The sequence below is a fragment of the Anoplopoma fimbria genome, chromosome 19, assembly GCF_027596085.1.
Source record: "Anoplopoma fimbria isolate UVic2021 breed Golden Eagle Sablefish chromosome 19, Afim_UVic_2022, whole genome shotgun sequence".
Classification (NCBI taxonomy): Eukaryota; Metazoa; Chordata; class Actinopteri; order Perciformes; family Anoplopomatidae; genus Anoplopoma; species Anoplopoma fimbria.
This window is the reverse complement of record NC_072467.1, coordinates 24,614,791-24,630,900: the sequence shown is the minus strand read 5'-3', so window position 1 is coordinate 24,630,900 and position 16,110 is coordinate 24,614,791. Positions and strand designations below refer to the sequence as shown.

At 38.3% G+C, this 16,110-nt stretch overlaps 1 protein-coding gene across 1 annotated transcript; it reads left to right on the top strand.

Annotated features, from left to right (window-relative positions):
• Window positions 1–7,461: 7,461 nt before the first annotated feature.
• Window positions 7,462–15,712, top strand: cpa4 (carboxypeptidase A4). The gene is made up of 11 exons (XM_054619848.1): window positions 7,462–7,561; window positions 8,537–8,618; window positions 9,346–9,480; window positions 9,569–9,667; window positions 10,650–10,751; window positions 10,857–10,958; window positions 11,771–11,881; window positions 12,011–12,101; window positions 13,112–13,311; window positions 14,379–14,463; window positions 15,396–15,712. The coding sequence occupies exons 1-11, from the start codon at window positions 7,497–7,499 to the stop codon at window positions 15,581–15,583; spliced, it is 1,260 nt and encodes a 419-aa protein (XP_054475823.1). The 5' UTR covers window positions 7,462–7,496; the 3' UTR covers window positions 15,584–15,712.
• The last annotated feature ends 398 nt before the right edge of the window (window positions 15,713–16,110 follow it).

The window sequence follows — 16,110 nt, the reverse complement described above, 5'->3', positions numbered from 1 at the left end:
CCGGTGACACTTTGCAAGCCCTCTTTGTGAAGAACATACAAACAGTCTTTTTAACATTCAGGTGAAGGACATTTAGTTACATTTTTCGTTGTGGACGTGAGTTTAAGTGCAGCTTGTTCTTTGTTTTTTGCGTGCACATAAATCACTGTATCGTCTTTGGTCTATTGGCCAAGGCATACAACTGCGAGGCGGTTATTCTAGTTTAACTTCGGAATGCTCTTTCCCCTTGCTTTCCAGTCTTTATACTAAGCTAAGCTAACCCTCTCTTCCCCTCTAGCAGGATCATTAATGGAGGGATGAGAGAGGATTAGTATTGATCTTCTCATCTATCTCTAAGCAACAAGGTGAATAAGCATATTTCCCAAACGCCCAACTATTCCTTAAATGAGAACAGTGTGATTGATGGATACAACCGCTGCACTGAGGGAAAAACAATAGTAACACAAGCAGTTAACAGTAATACCAAAAGATATGCGATAAAACCTTCAGCATAAGGTGTCTTTATTTGTAGAGGATTCAAATTTAGCCAATATAATCTAATCTAGTAAATTTGTGGAACAGAAATGATCCTTCTACGTAGCTTCTCAGATCAATTATTTTGTTTAGCTCCATCAGAGTCTGCTTCATCTTATCAGACCACAAAACAAATGTATTTTTTAATATGCATCTCTCAGGGAATCACATAGTTTTTCTCTCCACAGTGACCAAATGCATTGAGCGCCAAGACTCTAAAGCAATAAAGCAGACTCGAACAAGCTCAGCATGATTCTAATATCACTTGAGCCGATATGCGGAGCTACTTGAGTCCCCAAGCTGCCGTTTCAGGGCCAGTTTTATTTCCCCCGTTCCCCCTAACAAGCTCATCATCCTGCAAGATGCCTGCACGGTGAAATAGGCGGGGATGAGTAATGGAATAAGGAATAGTGTGTGTAAAATTTTGATGACATGCACCTCAAAAAAAGGCCTGCAGCCAGCACACGGACATACAGCAACCCTGCAGAAAGCGGCGTCTGTCCACTCGACTCAGAAGGTACAGGGATGGAAACATTCTGGCGAGTACAAGGCAAAGTCTTAGGGTGAATATGAAAATATCTCCCCCTGCTATTCTTGGCGGCGGATGAGAGCGTGTTGCTAAATATATCACTTCGTGCCTGCAGTTCTATTTTTAACACAAGATGAGGCCTTCCTGGGCTACTCTGGTCTTTTCTTAGACTATTACGTATAAATAAATCTCATGGTATGATGTAATAATGCAGACTCAGACCCAGAGTGACTTATTCCATCATCCAGTCATGTGCGAAAAGGAGAAAAAAAGGGATTAGAGAGGATGTGTTGAAGGGCTTTCTGTGAGGCAGTTTGGCTTTTTTTTTTAAGCAAGAACAAGATTGATGTGTGCTGGAGTGTTGACGGGATTAAACAGCCCAAAGGACAGTTTGTCAGCTCGCTGTTAGCTCGGATGGTTGACAGGGAGGGAAAGGTAGTTAGTTAGTCTTCAGGGAGACATGTCATCTTGAGTATGCAGAGGAAACAGTATTAAAGAGGAGAAAAAAATTCAGATTTCCACCATTAAAGTATCAGCCCTGGGACGGTTAACAATCACAGCTCGTTGTCATCTGGTGAGAAATAAGCCTGTCCGGTCGCTGCGCCTGTGATGTCGCACAGATGTACGACTCCATCAAGACTCAATTGGTAAAAACATGGAAAATGCAAATGTGACAGTGCCATGAAGGATTTTCCAGAGACGTGACTCCGTTTCAGAGCTTATATAATCTTAATACAGATCAGTGTAAACGCCTGAATGCATATTTTTAACAAAGTCAGTGTTGATAGGAAATACTGTCAACAAAGCGGCATGATGAAAAATGGGGCGAGTTTAGATTTTCTCTTTTTTTATATACATTCGACAGAGGTTTTCTCATGTTTACATTTCTCAAATACATATTATTATTAATAAAAAATGACTGTACTGTGAAAGCAGTTACTAATAAAGGCTGTGTGGGCCTAAAACCAAAGCTTCAACTGTTTCAGCGACAAGCTCATGAGAAAGTTGAACACATAAAGACAAACTGAAGCTTTGGTGGAGACCAAAACAGAGCAAAAAGCACAGTGAACATGGACTAACATTATGTTATTGCCAGAATCAGGGCTTCAAACAGCCAAAATCATATATAAGACCTAATACAGGTAAAGGTATATTATATATATTATAAAGGTTTGTGAGTATTTTCCGCTTGTTGAGTTATTCTGACACAAAGTGGCCAAGAATCTAACAAAGGTAGCTTTAAAATAACAAGTACGGATTTTGATGCTGATATTGAATCAATTTAATTTGTTAAGTGAAAGGCATGTAAATACTGCCAGACCAACTGAGAATCGAAACCCAGCGTTTCACTTCAACACAGCTTTTAGGATCTTTAAGCCTTTCTGTCCAGCCGGGACACAGACTGTACAGTTCAATCGCAGCAAACAACCTCATCCTCTCAACCTCATCCTCTCAACCTGTCAGAGCCATCATGGAGCCCACACTGTCACTAACTGCACTCCCTGAATAAATACCACATTTTGGGGAAAACTAAAAAGCGATTTCAGAAAGAAGCAAACAGAAGGGTTTATAATATGTGTTTGAAGGATATATCCAGGATGTCAAACTGCTTCAGCAGTAAAAACAGGTCAAAAAAGATAAATATAGAAGCTAAAGCTACAGATCACAGTGTAAAAGTGAAACAACACATCACTTGACAGAAGACAATGAAATTAAGGAACAACATAACACTTTTCCTGTGAAGTTGGTTAGGTGTTGGTTCACTGCAAAAGCAAAAGCAGCATGTGTTTACATTCAGTACACCTTCACAGTAGCTAGTGTAGCATAGATATGCTAATGCTAGTTAATGATATGATAATGTATGACATTATCACCAGCACTAATACTGTGTTTAAACCTCGACGGCGTCAGAAAACATTTAGCATTCCACACAAGAGGCAGGTGACTAAATAGATCAGAAAGTTCAGCTGCAAGTCACGATGCATTTTAAATCAGAGACTTTTACTTTTTTTATCGGAGAGAGAGAGAGAGAAATTGTCACTTCCTCACTCTCATTACATCTTGTTCACACCGGCTGTTGGAAGTTATTCTCAGGACGAAGGAAAAGTTGCCATAAAAGGAACAAGCACACAAAGGCTGATATCTAACAGTTTAATTGAATCAAAAAAAAGAAGTCACTTTTCACCTCAGTCACTGGACAGACGGAGGAATCACACGCATTTCTTTAAAATACAGATAAAAAAACGGTTTGACTGTGTTGTGTCAAAACGCCTTGTTATATCAAAGCGCATATATCTGCAAAATGAGATGAACAAGTGAGTAATAAATGATTAATGGTCAATTTACTGGTGGGCCTCTGAAATATTGAGAGCGAGCTCAGCCATGAAATGCAATGTAAATGGATCTATTTATAGAGCAGCAGAGGAAGTCATGTGGAACAAGCTAGTCGGGGGTGCCTTGTTCATATAGCTTTTAGAGGCAAATGACAGGGGAGAGAAAAAAGAAATCACTCTACAACACCCACATTTGCATGTAAAGCCACTTTTCATGGCAATATTAAACTTTTAGACAAACACAGCAGGAATTGCAATAAATAATTTCCATGTTGAGAAAGATGGAAAGCCCCGACTTAACTCCCACACACACCCCTCCACTCCCTCCACCCTTCGCACTTTGTCTTATGGGATTGTTTGGGCGTGAAAAGAAACGAGAAGTGACATGTTAAAAACCCTCTTTTTATTAATTCTTGTCGTCGCAGCAGCTGATGGGAGACTGCGTGATGCACATCTAGATATCAGCCAGCGGATATCAGGACAAATGACTTCACACAAAACCCCTCAAATCCTCGGAGTCATGAAATATGATTTTGTTTGCACAACTGTGGGTTGACTGTAAATCGGGTCCTTATCGCTCTCTCTTTTATTACATTATCAAGTATGAGGAGTATCAAATCTGATAATACATATTAACAAGAACCATATGACATACTATACATGGGTGACTGGGTGTTCAAGTAACTGTAAATCATTTTTATTATAAGAAACAAATACACTTGAGCTGTGTTTAAGTGTAATAATAACATAAATAGGGTTGCAACTAGCGAGTATTTTCATTTTTTTGATAATCTGCCTATTCATATTTTCTCTACTTTAATTTAGTCTACGAAATGTCAATTAAAATTTCCTTAGGGGATGTTTTTAAACGTCTTGTTTTGTCCAACCAACAGTCAAAAACCCATAGATATTCAGTTTACAATGAATTAAAATAGAGAAAATAAAAAATAAATACTCAAATTTAAGAATACCAGCAAATGTTTTATATTTTTTGCTTGAAAAGTGACTGAAACAATTAATCAACTGTCCAAAAATAGTTGTTGATTCACTTTCTGCTCATCAACAAACCAATGATTCCAGAATCAGAATCAGAATCAGCTTTATTGGCCGTGTATGCGTATACATATAAGGTACATACTTACAAATAAAGAAAACAAGGACAACAAAGTAGAACAAAGGTAAGTATAAACATTTAACTGCTATGTACACATACATTTACATTTAAATATGTATACAAAAGTATATATATGAGCATAAAACACAACAAAAATAACTTTTTTAAATGGAGGTTAAAGTGCAGTATCTGATCTGGTCGCCCACTCACTCGTACTCACCAAGTCTAAAAATACCTCAGTGGGTGATCAATAATTTAGGATTCAGGGTAATTCCAGCCTTCTTATTCTGATGTCACTCACTGTAGACATAAAGGGGCTGAAATATCATCACTGTGCAGTTATAGAAGTTTGGTAGTGCACTGCCATCTACTGGCTACTGTGCTCACATGCAGGTGTTTCGACTTTGTGCCGAGTATCCGGACACAGCTCTCACTTTGGTCATACAAGGACCGAATGGCTCGTAGTAACGAACCAGGTACCCCATATTCCCACAGTACCCCCCACAGGACTCCCCGAGGGACACGGTCGAAGGCCTTCTCCAAGTCCACAAAACACATGTAGACTGGATGAGCAAACTCCCATGCACCCTCCAACAGACCTGCAAGGGTAAAGAGTTGGTCCGCTGTTCCACGGCCAGGACGGAATCCGCATTGCTCCTCCTGAATCCGAGGTTTGACAATCGGACGGAGCCTCCTTTCCAGCACCCTGGAGTAAACTTTCCCGGGGAGGCTGAGCAGTGTGATACCCCTATAATTGGAGCACACTCTCCGGTCCCCCTTTTTGAAAATGGGAACCACCACCCCGGTCTGCCACTCCACAGGCACTGTACCCGACTTCCACGCGACAGTGAAGAGACGTGCCAACCAAGACAGCCCAACAATGTCCAGAGCCTTTAGCATCTCCGGTCGAATCTCATCCACTCCTGGCGCTTTGCCGCTGAAGAGCTTTTTAACTACCTCAACGACCTCCGCCAGGCATATGGACGAGTCTTCCCTGAGTCTTCAGACTCTGCCTCTTCCACAGAGGACGTGTTGGTCGGGTTCAGGAGTTCCTCAAAGTGTTCTTTCCACCGCTCGACAATATCCCCAGTCCGGGTCTGCAGTTCTCCCCCTGCTGAGCACAGCCTGAGAAAAGCCCTGTTTCCCCTTTCTGAGTCGTCTCACGGTTTGCCAGAACTTCCTTGAGGCCATTCGAAAGTCCTTCTCCATGGCCTCGCCGAACTCCTCCCACACCCGGGTTTTGCCTCAGCAACCGCCGCAGCTGCAGCCCTTCTGGCCAACCGGTACCTGCCTGCTGATTCAGGAGACCCTCGGCCAACCAAGCCCGAAAGGCCTCCTTCTTCAGCTTGACGGCCTCCTTCACCGCTGGTGTCCACGGGTTCTGACCACTAGCAGCAGCTTTGCCGCCCACGGATTCCATGTCCCCAGCCTCCCCGGGATGCACGAGAAATTATTCCGGAGGTGGGAGTTGACCACAATCCTAGCAGATGTTCCACACCCTCACTACACGTTTGGGTTTACCGGGTCTGAACATCCCCACAGGCCGGATGACACAACTATGTCGATCATAGACCTTTGGCCTAGGGTGTTCTGGTGTACACTTATGAACCTCCCTATTCAAACATTGGGTTTATTATGGACACATGACTTGCACGTCCAACCGCACCATTGGGGTTTGATCAGGAAGGCCGTTCCTCCCAGTCACACCCCTCCAGGTTTCCCAGACCACGTGAGCCTTGGGAGTCTCCCAGAAGAACCAGGAGCCAGTCGGCGCCCTTTCCAGAACACCACCCAGGATCAAGACTGGGGCACACAAACTGCCGTTTGGTCCACCACGATACAGGAGACTTTTGATTCCCAGTGCAAACCTCTCGTTCTTTGGGGAGAACTCCAGCCTGATATTTAGCCAGGGGCATTAAGCAAAGACCCGCCCTACTCTGCCTCTGATTGGCTAGTACTCATTGACTTCCTCTCTGAATTTGTCAGTTTATGGCTGGTGAAGAAGTAGAGTGGTGGAAGGTTGTTAGGGTTAAATCAGGAGTTTGTGGATGTTTTCAAGAGGATGGCAGCCTCTAATATATAAAAAACGTGTCCTCATTATGGGAGAAAAATGTTTTTCAAGGTGTTGCTATGCACGCTGTTTATATTGATCGAATAATATTACAGATCTGAATTTTTATGTGGTGATATAATTAAACTTAATGTTAACCTTAATGCTGATTTGGCACATTGATTAACAAGAAAATTAAAAAATGACACCTCAAATAAAGTATTTTTCTGATAAACTGCAAGATGAAGTGTTTCTTAATGTTATTAGAAAATCCCCCTACATGTGAAGGTTAATAAACTCTTAGAGCCTCCTGGATCAGCTGATTAATGCATCGTCGGATAGCTGAAAACAGGCTGTATGTTCTTTTTAGAGTGACGTGGTTCTCACAGGACAGCGACGCTACAAACACATGATGATCTTATAGAATATGATGCATTGCTGTAGATTAAACTATCCAACAGTATATGAAAGAGTTCAAATGCAACTTTTATTATTAATATTAATCCAGAAACATCATATATATTATAGTGAAACACTGACAGGGAACATTTTACTGCAGAATGAGTACTTTTACTTTGATACTTTAAGTTAATGTTCCTGATAATACTTACATACTTTTTGAATGCATAACTTTTACTGTGTACTGTAGTATTTTTCACAGAACGGTATTAGTACTTTTGTTGAAGTAGTTACCACCACTGGTCACTTCTCTTACATAAAGTCCGGAGAGAATCAAGGGAAACCTCTACTATCTGCAGCTGAGCTCCGCACTGATAAAACAAAGCTGATTCCACAGGTCTGTACTCCAAAAAGTTCCCGTCAGGAGTGCATTTATATACGATACTATCAGCAGAGTGAGATAACTGTCCTGTGTGAGAACAGATCACCTGTCTCCTGGTGGTTTTAAGAGACCGAGGGAGGCCGAGACCAGACTCACAGTCCAGACATTCAGACGAGATGAGAGGCCTCTGGCTGCTGTTGGTGCTCGTGGCTGCGGCCAACGCTGAGCGGCTCTTTGTTGGGTGAGAAGAGACGTCCGCTGTGGTTTTCATCTGTTTTATAAGTTTCCATAATGAAATGCATAACTCTGTGTCAACTGTGACTGGCAGAGAAGTCATTAAAGTTCTTAATTTATGTAGACAATGATATTTAAAGCCAGCCAGGGGTGACAATAATACATGTTTTCTCTTGCACATTCAACCCTCTTTGTTTTACATTTATACTTTGCATTATTACATATTCATGATTTTGTCTTTTGCATTTTCCCTCTCTCTTACGCTGATTATTTTGACTGTTATGCACAAAAATACCTAAAAACCTACGTGGCAATGAACCTTTTTTTCCCAATTCTAGAATGCCAATATGTTATTGGTATGATAATTTGAAATCCAATCAATATTTGTGTCACTTAACCATTTATAATAGTCAGGAAAGGATTGCAGACGTTTTTATAGAAATTCAACGAGGACATTTTGATTTAAGGTGAAAAGTGAAGAGAGTGTTTTTTGCTCACAAAATAACAAAATAAATAACCTTAATACCAGAATAAACTACATTTGGACATTCAAATTTGAAGTAAGTACTTTAAGAGTCCATTAACTCAACATTAAAAATAACATGCAGTCTTAGTCATTTAATAAAATGATTAAGAGACTTGATTATGTGAGTTTTTTTTACCTCTCTTGGGTGCTTTATAATCAGCAAGTCAAATAACTATCCAATTTGAAAAAGTACATTTGTATTCAACAGGCAGAAAATGCTTGAGCTTTTTGTTTAGAGGAACATTAAATCATAATCACAGTCGTATTAAAAGGAACGGAGTGGGAGTCACGGGTTTGAGTACTAGCTGTTCTGCACGATTAACCGCTTTTCATTTTGGTAAACAGTGAATTAAATCTTCCTCCGCTGCTGAACTCACTGTGCAAAGGAGATCGCCTGAAAAAAATCTCAAATATACATCATGATGCTCAGACTCTGAAATTAATTTCTCCTCACAGAGAACAGGTCCTCAGGGTCAACGTGGAGTCTGAGGAACAGATGCAACTCCTGCAGGCTCTGGAGGCTCAAGAGGAGTGGGAGGTACGCACACACACACACACACACACACACACACACACACACACACACACACACACACACACACACACACACACACACACACACACACACACACACAAACACACACTTTGCAAACACCTACGTACCTCAAGTTTTCTCAGCTGCTTGTGCCAAAGAGTTTCTCACGAACCTTTCCAGAAATACACAAGGCAAATCAGGCTCAACTTTTAATCCACTTGACAGTTTTTTTCGTGGGTTGAAGGTTTACAAGAGTCAGAAAAAGTCAATAACTCCCAGAGGCCCAGGAGGTTCAGGAAAAACATATCTAGAGATGAACCTTTTCCTCTTTTTTTATTCTGTTCATTAAATATTCACTGCCCCTTCATGTCATACATTAATAGAAATTCAGAAGCAAGCAAGACGAATAAGAAAATGTCTTTGATCAATTTTACGACAACAGATTAGAGTTTGAAATGTTTTAGTTGACTTGACTTGATTTAGATTCATACCGGGACATTTTGTAGTTATTTAATACTCTTGTAAAACCTCTAAAATATCTCAAAATTGTTTTTTGAAATTTGATACAGATGTGGTTTAGGATCAATAATGACCTGTGTTTCAATGACTTTATGAGTTAACAATGATCTTTTCACTGGATGTTCATTGGATCTCTTTGAGGATACCAGACACTGATAAAGTACTAAAGTATCAGTCTGTGATTTCTGATGTTAACCTGTCTGATTCCCAGCTGGACTTCTGGCTCCACCCGGTCTCCACTGAGCTCCCCGTTGACATCCGAGTGCCTCGCTCCAGTGTGAGCGCTGTGACGGAGTTCCTCTCCGCCCACGGCATCCCCTACTCCGTCATCATCAACAACCTGCAGGTCTGTTTCCTTTAGTTTTAATTAGATCTTTAAGAATGAGAAGATGACGACGATACTGAATCTGAGGTTTCCTGTTTGCCACCTTCAGGAGCTCCTGGATGAGGAGAAGGCCGAGATGATGGAGAACCAGATGAAGGAGCGAAGCACCAGGAGCTTCAACTTTGGATCTTATCATCCGATAGAGACGGTGAGAGTTTTATACAAACGCACAAGTTACTCATCAGACTACAGAAGATAAGAGAGAGAAGCATCTTCGTGACACAGATGATCAGTTACCAGAATATTGATACATGACAAATACACAGAGGTGGAAAAAGTACTCAGATTATTAAAGTAAAAGTAGCAAAACAACAGTGTAGAAATACTCTCTTACTTATGTAAAAGTACAAAAGTATCTTTGGTACCAAAAGTTAAAATACTTATGATGCAGAATTGTTTCAGAATAACATAATGTATATTATATCACTGGTATATAATTATTGATGCCTCAATTAATGTGTACAATTAATCAATATGTACTAATTGGTATCTTAACCTACAATAATACATTTAGTTTAGTTATATTTTGTATTAATAATATTAATCTGCAAAGTAACTAGAGCTTTAAAGTAGTGGAGCAAAAAGGACAATATTTGTCTCTAAAATGTAATTGAGTAGAAGCATAAAGTACCATAAAATAGATTGTAAATTAAACTACAACGTAAAAGTACAAGTATCTAAAAATGTACTTAATCAGAGCAACAATATGAAGAAAAGATTGATGAACTTCTTATCTGTCTTTTAACAGCAACACAAACAATTGTTTATTATGTCAGTTAGTTGACTAGTCGGTTAACAGACAAGTATTTGAATTGTATTTAAGTATTAAATGTATTTGTTTTGTTTAAGAGGGGAAGAGATTAAAGTCAGATCATCAAGGTAACCAGAAAAAAACAAAAAAATCAAGTCAAGTCGTTGGAAAACTAAACTTAAGGGATAAAAAACAATGAAATAGAACAGAAATATTTCCTTTTTAATAAATATTTTTATCAGGAAGTGCAGTGTAAATGTAAATAGAGTCCTTTCTTGAACTAGTTAACTAATAGTGTATTGTTTAACCTTGTGAACACCTGAAGTATTTCTGTTTAGTACCCCACTTTATATGTATTATACCTTTTTTCTCCGTTCAGATCTACAGCTGGATGGACACTCTGGTGGCTCAGCATCCTAAACTCGTCACCAAGCAGGAAATCGGTAGATCGTATGAGAACAGGCCCATGTATGTGCTCAAGGTGGGACATGACTCATTACATCATCACCTGTGCTACTAATATATATCTTTTCATCCATTTTCTTTTTTTATAACGGGATGATTCTGTTGACGTTGTTTTTTATAGTTCAGCACCGGAGGAAACAACCGTCCCGCCATCTGGATGGACACCGGAATCCACTCCAGAGAATGGGTGTCTCAGGCCACCGGAGTGTGGACGGCCAACAAGGTACAACACGTCCTCGAGAGCAAAAGATATGATAAGATATGAAATGTGTTAGATATCCTCCAGAGGCTGGAAATAGAGAAAAAAAAATCAGAGGAAAACAAGGTGCATTTAAAGAAGTTTCTTTATGATAAATAGAGCAGAAATGATAAGTGGGTTAATAGTTCATTTTGACAATTATTTTATTTGTTTCAATCATTTTCCAAGCAAAATTTGCAGACATTTAGACTCTTAAATGTGCTTTTTCTTGCTCATATATCATTGTAAATTGAATATCTTTGGTTAGTTGGACAAAACAAAGTAATCTGAAGACGCCACTTTGGGCATTTTTGTCCTCTATCTTCTGACATTTGACAGTCAAAACGATGAATCTCTAAAAACTAATCAGCAGATTAATAGATAATGAAAATAATCTTTAGTTGCAGCCCTGAAAATGAATATTCTTTAAAATGATGTGTAAGTTGACAAGAAATGAATATGTACATTTTCTTTCCCATAAAGGGACTTAACAAATTGTGTTTTACTCCTTTTATACTTTTATTTTAATTAATTAAAGGATAGCCTCTTGAGACGTAGCCTCTCATTTTCGTGGGGTTCCTATAGACACAAATACAAACACATACAGACAAAAACAGCATCACATAACATAAAGCACACAACAAATACACACACACAGACAGCTGGCTTACCCTCAATAATCTTTTATTCATCCTCTATTGTTGCAGACATACCTCTCACCTGCATGAGACAGTTTAGATTGTTTCCTTTTATTTAGAATGCCATTACTACAAAATAAAAGCCTTGTTCTTGCTCAGATTGCCACTGATTATGGAACCGACGCCTCCCTGACGTCCCTCCTGAACACCATGGACATTTACATGCTGCTCCTGGCCAACCCTGACGGCTACGCCTACACCCACTCCAACGTACGGCATTTTATTATGTCTTTAGTGTTGACATATTTTTGTATAAAAATAGATGTAAGAGAGGAAAATATGGCTGATTTAAGATCTTTTTTTGTGCTTGACTGACTGAATCTGTGTGCTGATGTGCAGGACCGTATGTGGCGTAAGACCCGCTCCAAGAACTCAGGCTCTGTGTGCCGTGGGGTCGATCCCAACAGGAACTGGAACGCAGGCTTTGGTGGTCAGTATAGAATTTTTTTGCATATTTAAACATAACATTTCAGACAACCTGTAATCCAAAAAACAATTGTTTTATTTGAAGTAATCAACTGCTGAAGTTTCATGGTGATATCTATAAGTTAAAATTCAACATATTTTCCTATTTTCCATGGCGAAAGAGTATTTTTTTTAAAGTATTTTCTGATTCATTGAGTGATACTAAGAGACAAACCTTTGACTCTAACATGTCAACAAAATAAAACAAGAATTTTGAACCTGGCTTTATCCAATATTCAGATTTATGTTCTGGAAATGAATGCAAATTAGCACATATTTGATAAGATAATACATCATTTGCATACTTAAACATACCATTTTTGGAAACCTTGTAATACGAATATTCATCTTCCTTATGTAAGTAAACCATTGTGGAGGATTTAATGACTTAATAGTTAAAATGTCTGCCCTATTCACCTTGAGTTTCTCAACTATAATAGTTTTATAAAGTTTCTATACAAGAACATGTATTGAAAATGAATATAATCAAATATCTAAGTGATTAAAAGGCATAATTTTCATGGATAGAAATAGTTTATAGTTAAACAAAATGTGTCACACTATGTGAATATACACTGAATTGTCAATTTTATTAAGTACAACTAATGCACACTATTACAACAACCATACAAGGAATATTAGGGAACTTTTTTCTTTCTTTTTAAAGAAGTACTGTTTTAACTTTTTAACTTTAATTGTAATTCTTTATGTTGAAGAATGTTTCCAATGGTTTGTCCGCCCCATGTTCAGAATAGAAAAGTTTTAAATATTAGAAACACCTTTACTACAAACTACAGCCTCCCAAATGACCATAAAGTCATTTTGTCATTAAAATGCATTCATTTCAGTTGGTTGTTCCCAATAAACTGGCAGCTGATGTCCTGTGGATTTCTGTGCGATCTCTTAACTACGTATCCTGTCCTGATGTCCATTGTTTTCTCACGTTGTCTTTCCTCCTTGGTCTTCTCTCTCCAGGCCCCGGGGCCAGCAGGAACCCCTGCTCCGACTCCTACCACGGCCCCTCGGCTCACTCTGAGATCGAGGTGAAGAACGTGGTGGACCTTGTCAGGAACCACGGCAACTTCAAGTCCTTCATCTCCGTCCACGCCTACTCCCAGCTGCTCATGTACCCCTACGGATACTCCTGCAAGAGCGTGCCCCATCAGTCTGAGCTGGTAAGGAGGGGAAAACATGAAAATGACCAGGAGGCACATTATTATAACCTGATATGAGAACGTCAGCCTCTGTTATCCTTCAGTAAGTTTAATGATTATTAAAAAAAGCAATATCCTGACTGCAGACTACTTTGACAGCCTGAGCTGGAGAAGTTGAGGTAATAGTTTCTTATCTTATTAATGTTTTATTGCAGAAAATTCAAATTATTTTTCTCCAGGATTGATGAATTTGCCAATTATAAACTCATCACTACTACATATGACAAATTATCTCCTTTAACTCAGTCAGGAATCCTTTTTTTTGCAATACTGGTTCAAATTTTTGTGCATTTTAACATAGAGAAACTGCTCAAACAGTCCTCATATGTAACAAAACCCTTGGGGCAAATACAAATTAGAGGTACTTGTACTTTACCTGAGTATTTCCATTTTATGCAACTTTATACTTCTACTCCGCTACATCTCAGAGAAGAATACTGTACTTTTTACTCCACTAGATTTATCTGAAAGCTTTAGTTCCTTTTTAAATCAAAGTTTTTCACGTGTCATATCCTATCTCCAGATGTGTTGATGTTGAATATTTGCTATAAACTAAAGGATAAAGGATGTTCCTTTGTGTTGAGAAAACTCTCCTACTTCTTAAGCTGAATAAACTCTTGAATCAGCTGGAAAATGCATCGTCACAAAGCTGAAAACAGGCTGTTTTTCTTTTTAGAGATACAAGGTATATACAAGAAAATACAATACATGATCTTGTAGAATATAATGCCGTTAAAATTAGCTCAATCATAAACTTATACAGCAGTAAAATGCAGAATGCAGCAGTAATATTAATCCAGAAACATCATATATGGTAGTGAAACACTGACAGGGAACATTTTACTGCACTATGAGTACTTTTATTTCATTTTGCTTATAATACTTACATACTTTTAAGGTTTTGAATGCAGTACTTTACTTGTAGTGGATTATTTTCACAGAGTCGTACTGCTACTTTGACTAAAGTAAAGGATCTGAATACTTCTACCTCACTACAGTATTATGTTTCTTTTGTTTGTTCCTTGTAGGACTCTGTTGGCAGAGCAGCAGTGCAGAAGCTCACGTCTCTCTATGGCACCAGGTACAAGGTTGGAAGCATCTGCAACATCATCTGTGAGTCACTTTTTTTTTATCTCTTTTTGTCTTTGCAACTTCACAGCACCTCAAATTAAGGCTGGACCATTATGGCCAAAATGATAATCACAATTATTTGGATTATATTGAGATCACGATTTTTTTTATCCCAAGTAATCGTTGATTTTAGGGAGAGAATATCTTTATGGCACTTTTACATATAAATAAATAGATTGTGCTTCCACCTCCATGTTGAGCTACATTCCTGCTTCAGTACTAATCTTTACATCAAAATAAGATGTTACTTTATTAAAAATAACAACATATTGTCAATATATCAGTCAATCATGCTTATTAAAGTGTGCAAAGCCAAAATCTTGATCACTATTAATATTTGATAAGTTGTGCAGACCGATCTCAAATTCAATTATAAAAATAACTGTTTTTATGACAAATAATAATGAAATGATACAGCTACAAAAACGATGTGTGTAGTGGGCACAATAAATAAATAAACTTTAAAGAGGAATTAATAACTGCAATTCCTCTAAAATACCAGTAATATTAGTTCTCATCATATAGAAACAGTTCCTGATTCTAGCTACAAGTACCGATACATCAAAAAGTATTGATTTATTATTGCAGATAAACAAATATATAACAACAAATCAGAGGACAGATGTACCTAAGACATGTTTTAGATAATTTACATACAGTAGAAAGAACCTAAGAGTTTATTTTGTAACTATAAAAACTATAAGATGTCCTACTCTATCTATATTTTTGATCATATTCTTTGAGAAATTCAAGGCATTATTTTTATTTTATGTGTTGATGCAAATCTCAGTATATTAGTTGATATATTATCAGATTTTTAAAAATCAAATGTTGTCAAAAAGCCTAAAAAATCTGTGGTTAGTAAATCTGCTACCATCACTTCCTCTTCCTCTTCCTCTTCCTCTTCCTCCCAGATCAAGCCAGCGGTGGCAGCATCGACTGGTCCTACGACATCGGCATCAAGTACTCCTTTGCCTTCGAGCTGAGGGACACTGGCCGCTATGGTTTCATCCTGCCAGCCAATCAGATTATCCCCACGGCCTCCGAGACCTGGCTGGCTCTGAAACACATCATGGAGTACGTCCGTGATCACCCTTATTGATCTCTGGGACCCTGGTGGAAAGAGGATTAACTTTAAAATCAATTGACGAGGAACAACTTTATCATCTTTGTCTGCTGATGTTTGACATCTGACTTCAATATTGACCAATAAAGTTGTGAATATTTTGTGTTTCCGTGTTTCAGCACTTGTTTTTTCATCTTTCTGCTTTCAGTTGTTTTACACATAAAGTCAAACTGTGTGTGAAAAAGTTTATTTACTTGAAACGGGACTTTATAAACGACTAAAAAACTTAATTAGATGCTTAAATTTGGGTGTAATTACCTGGCACTTTTTGGGGATTTCTTACTTATTACTCCATTAAATAATATTAAAGTTAACAATATTATTAGCTTTTACAGAAGGAGTACTCAGATCTTTTACTTAAGTAAAAGTAGCAATATCACAGCCTAGAAATACTGTGCTGGAAGGAAAGATCCTGCATTCAAAATCATACTTATGTATAAGTACAAATGTGTTAGCATCGGAAAAAACTCTAAATACCAAAAGTAAAAAGTACTAGAATGAAA

Excerpts from the sequence above, each read along its gene's own strand:
- cpa4 (XM_054619848.1), top strand. The coding sequence starts at position 7,497 with ATGAGAGGCCTCTGGCTGCTGTTGGTGCTCGTGGCTGCGGCCAACGCT. Across the intron at positions 10,752-10,856 it reads GGCCCATGTATGTGCTCAAG|TTCAGCACCGGAGGAAACAA; the intron begins GTGGGACATGAC and ends TGTTTTTTATAG. Across the intron at positions 11,882-12,010 it reads ACGCCTACACCCACTCCAAC|GACCGTATGTGGCGTAAGAC; the intron begins GTACGGCATTTT and ends GCTGATGTGCAG.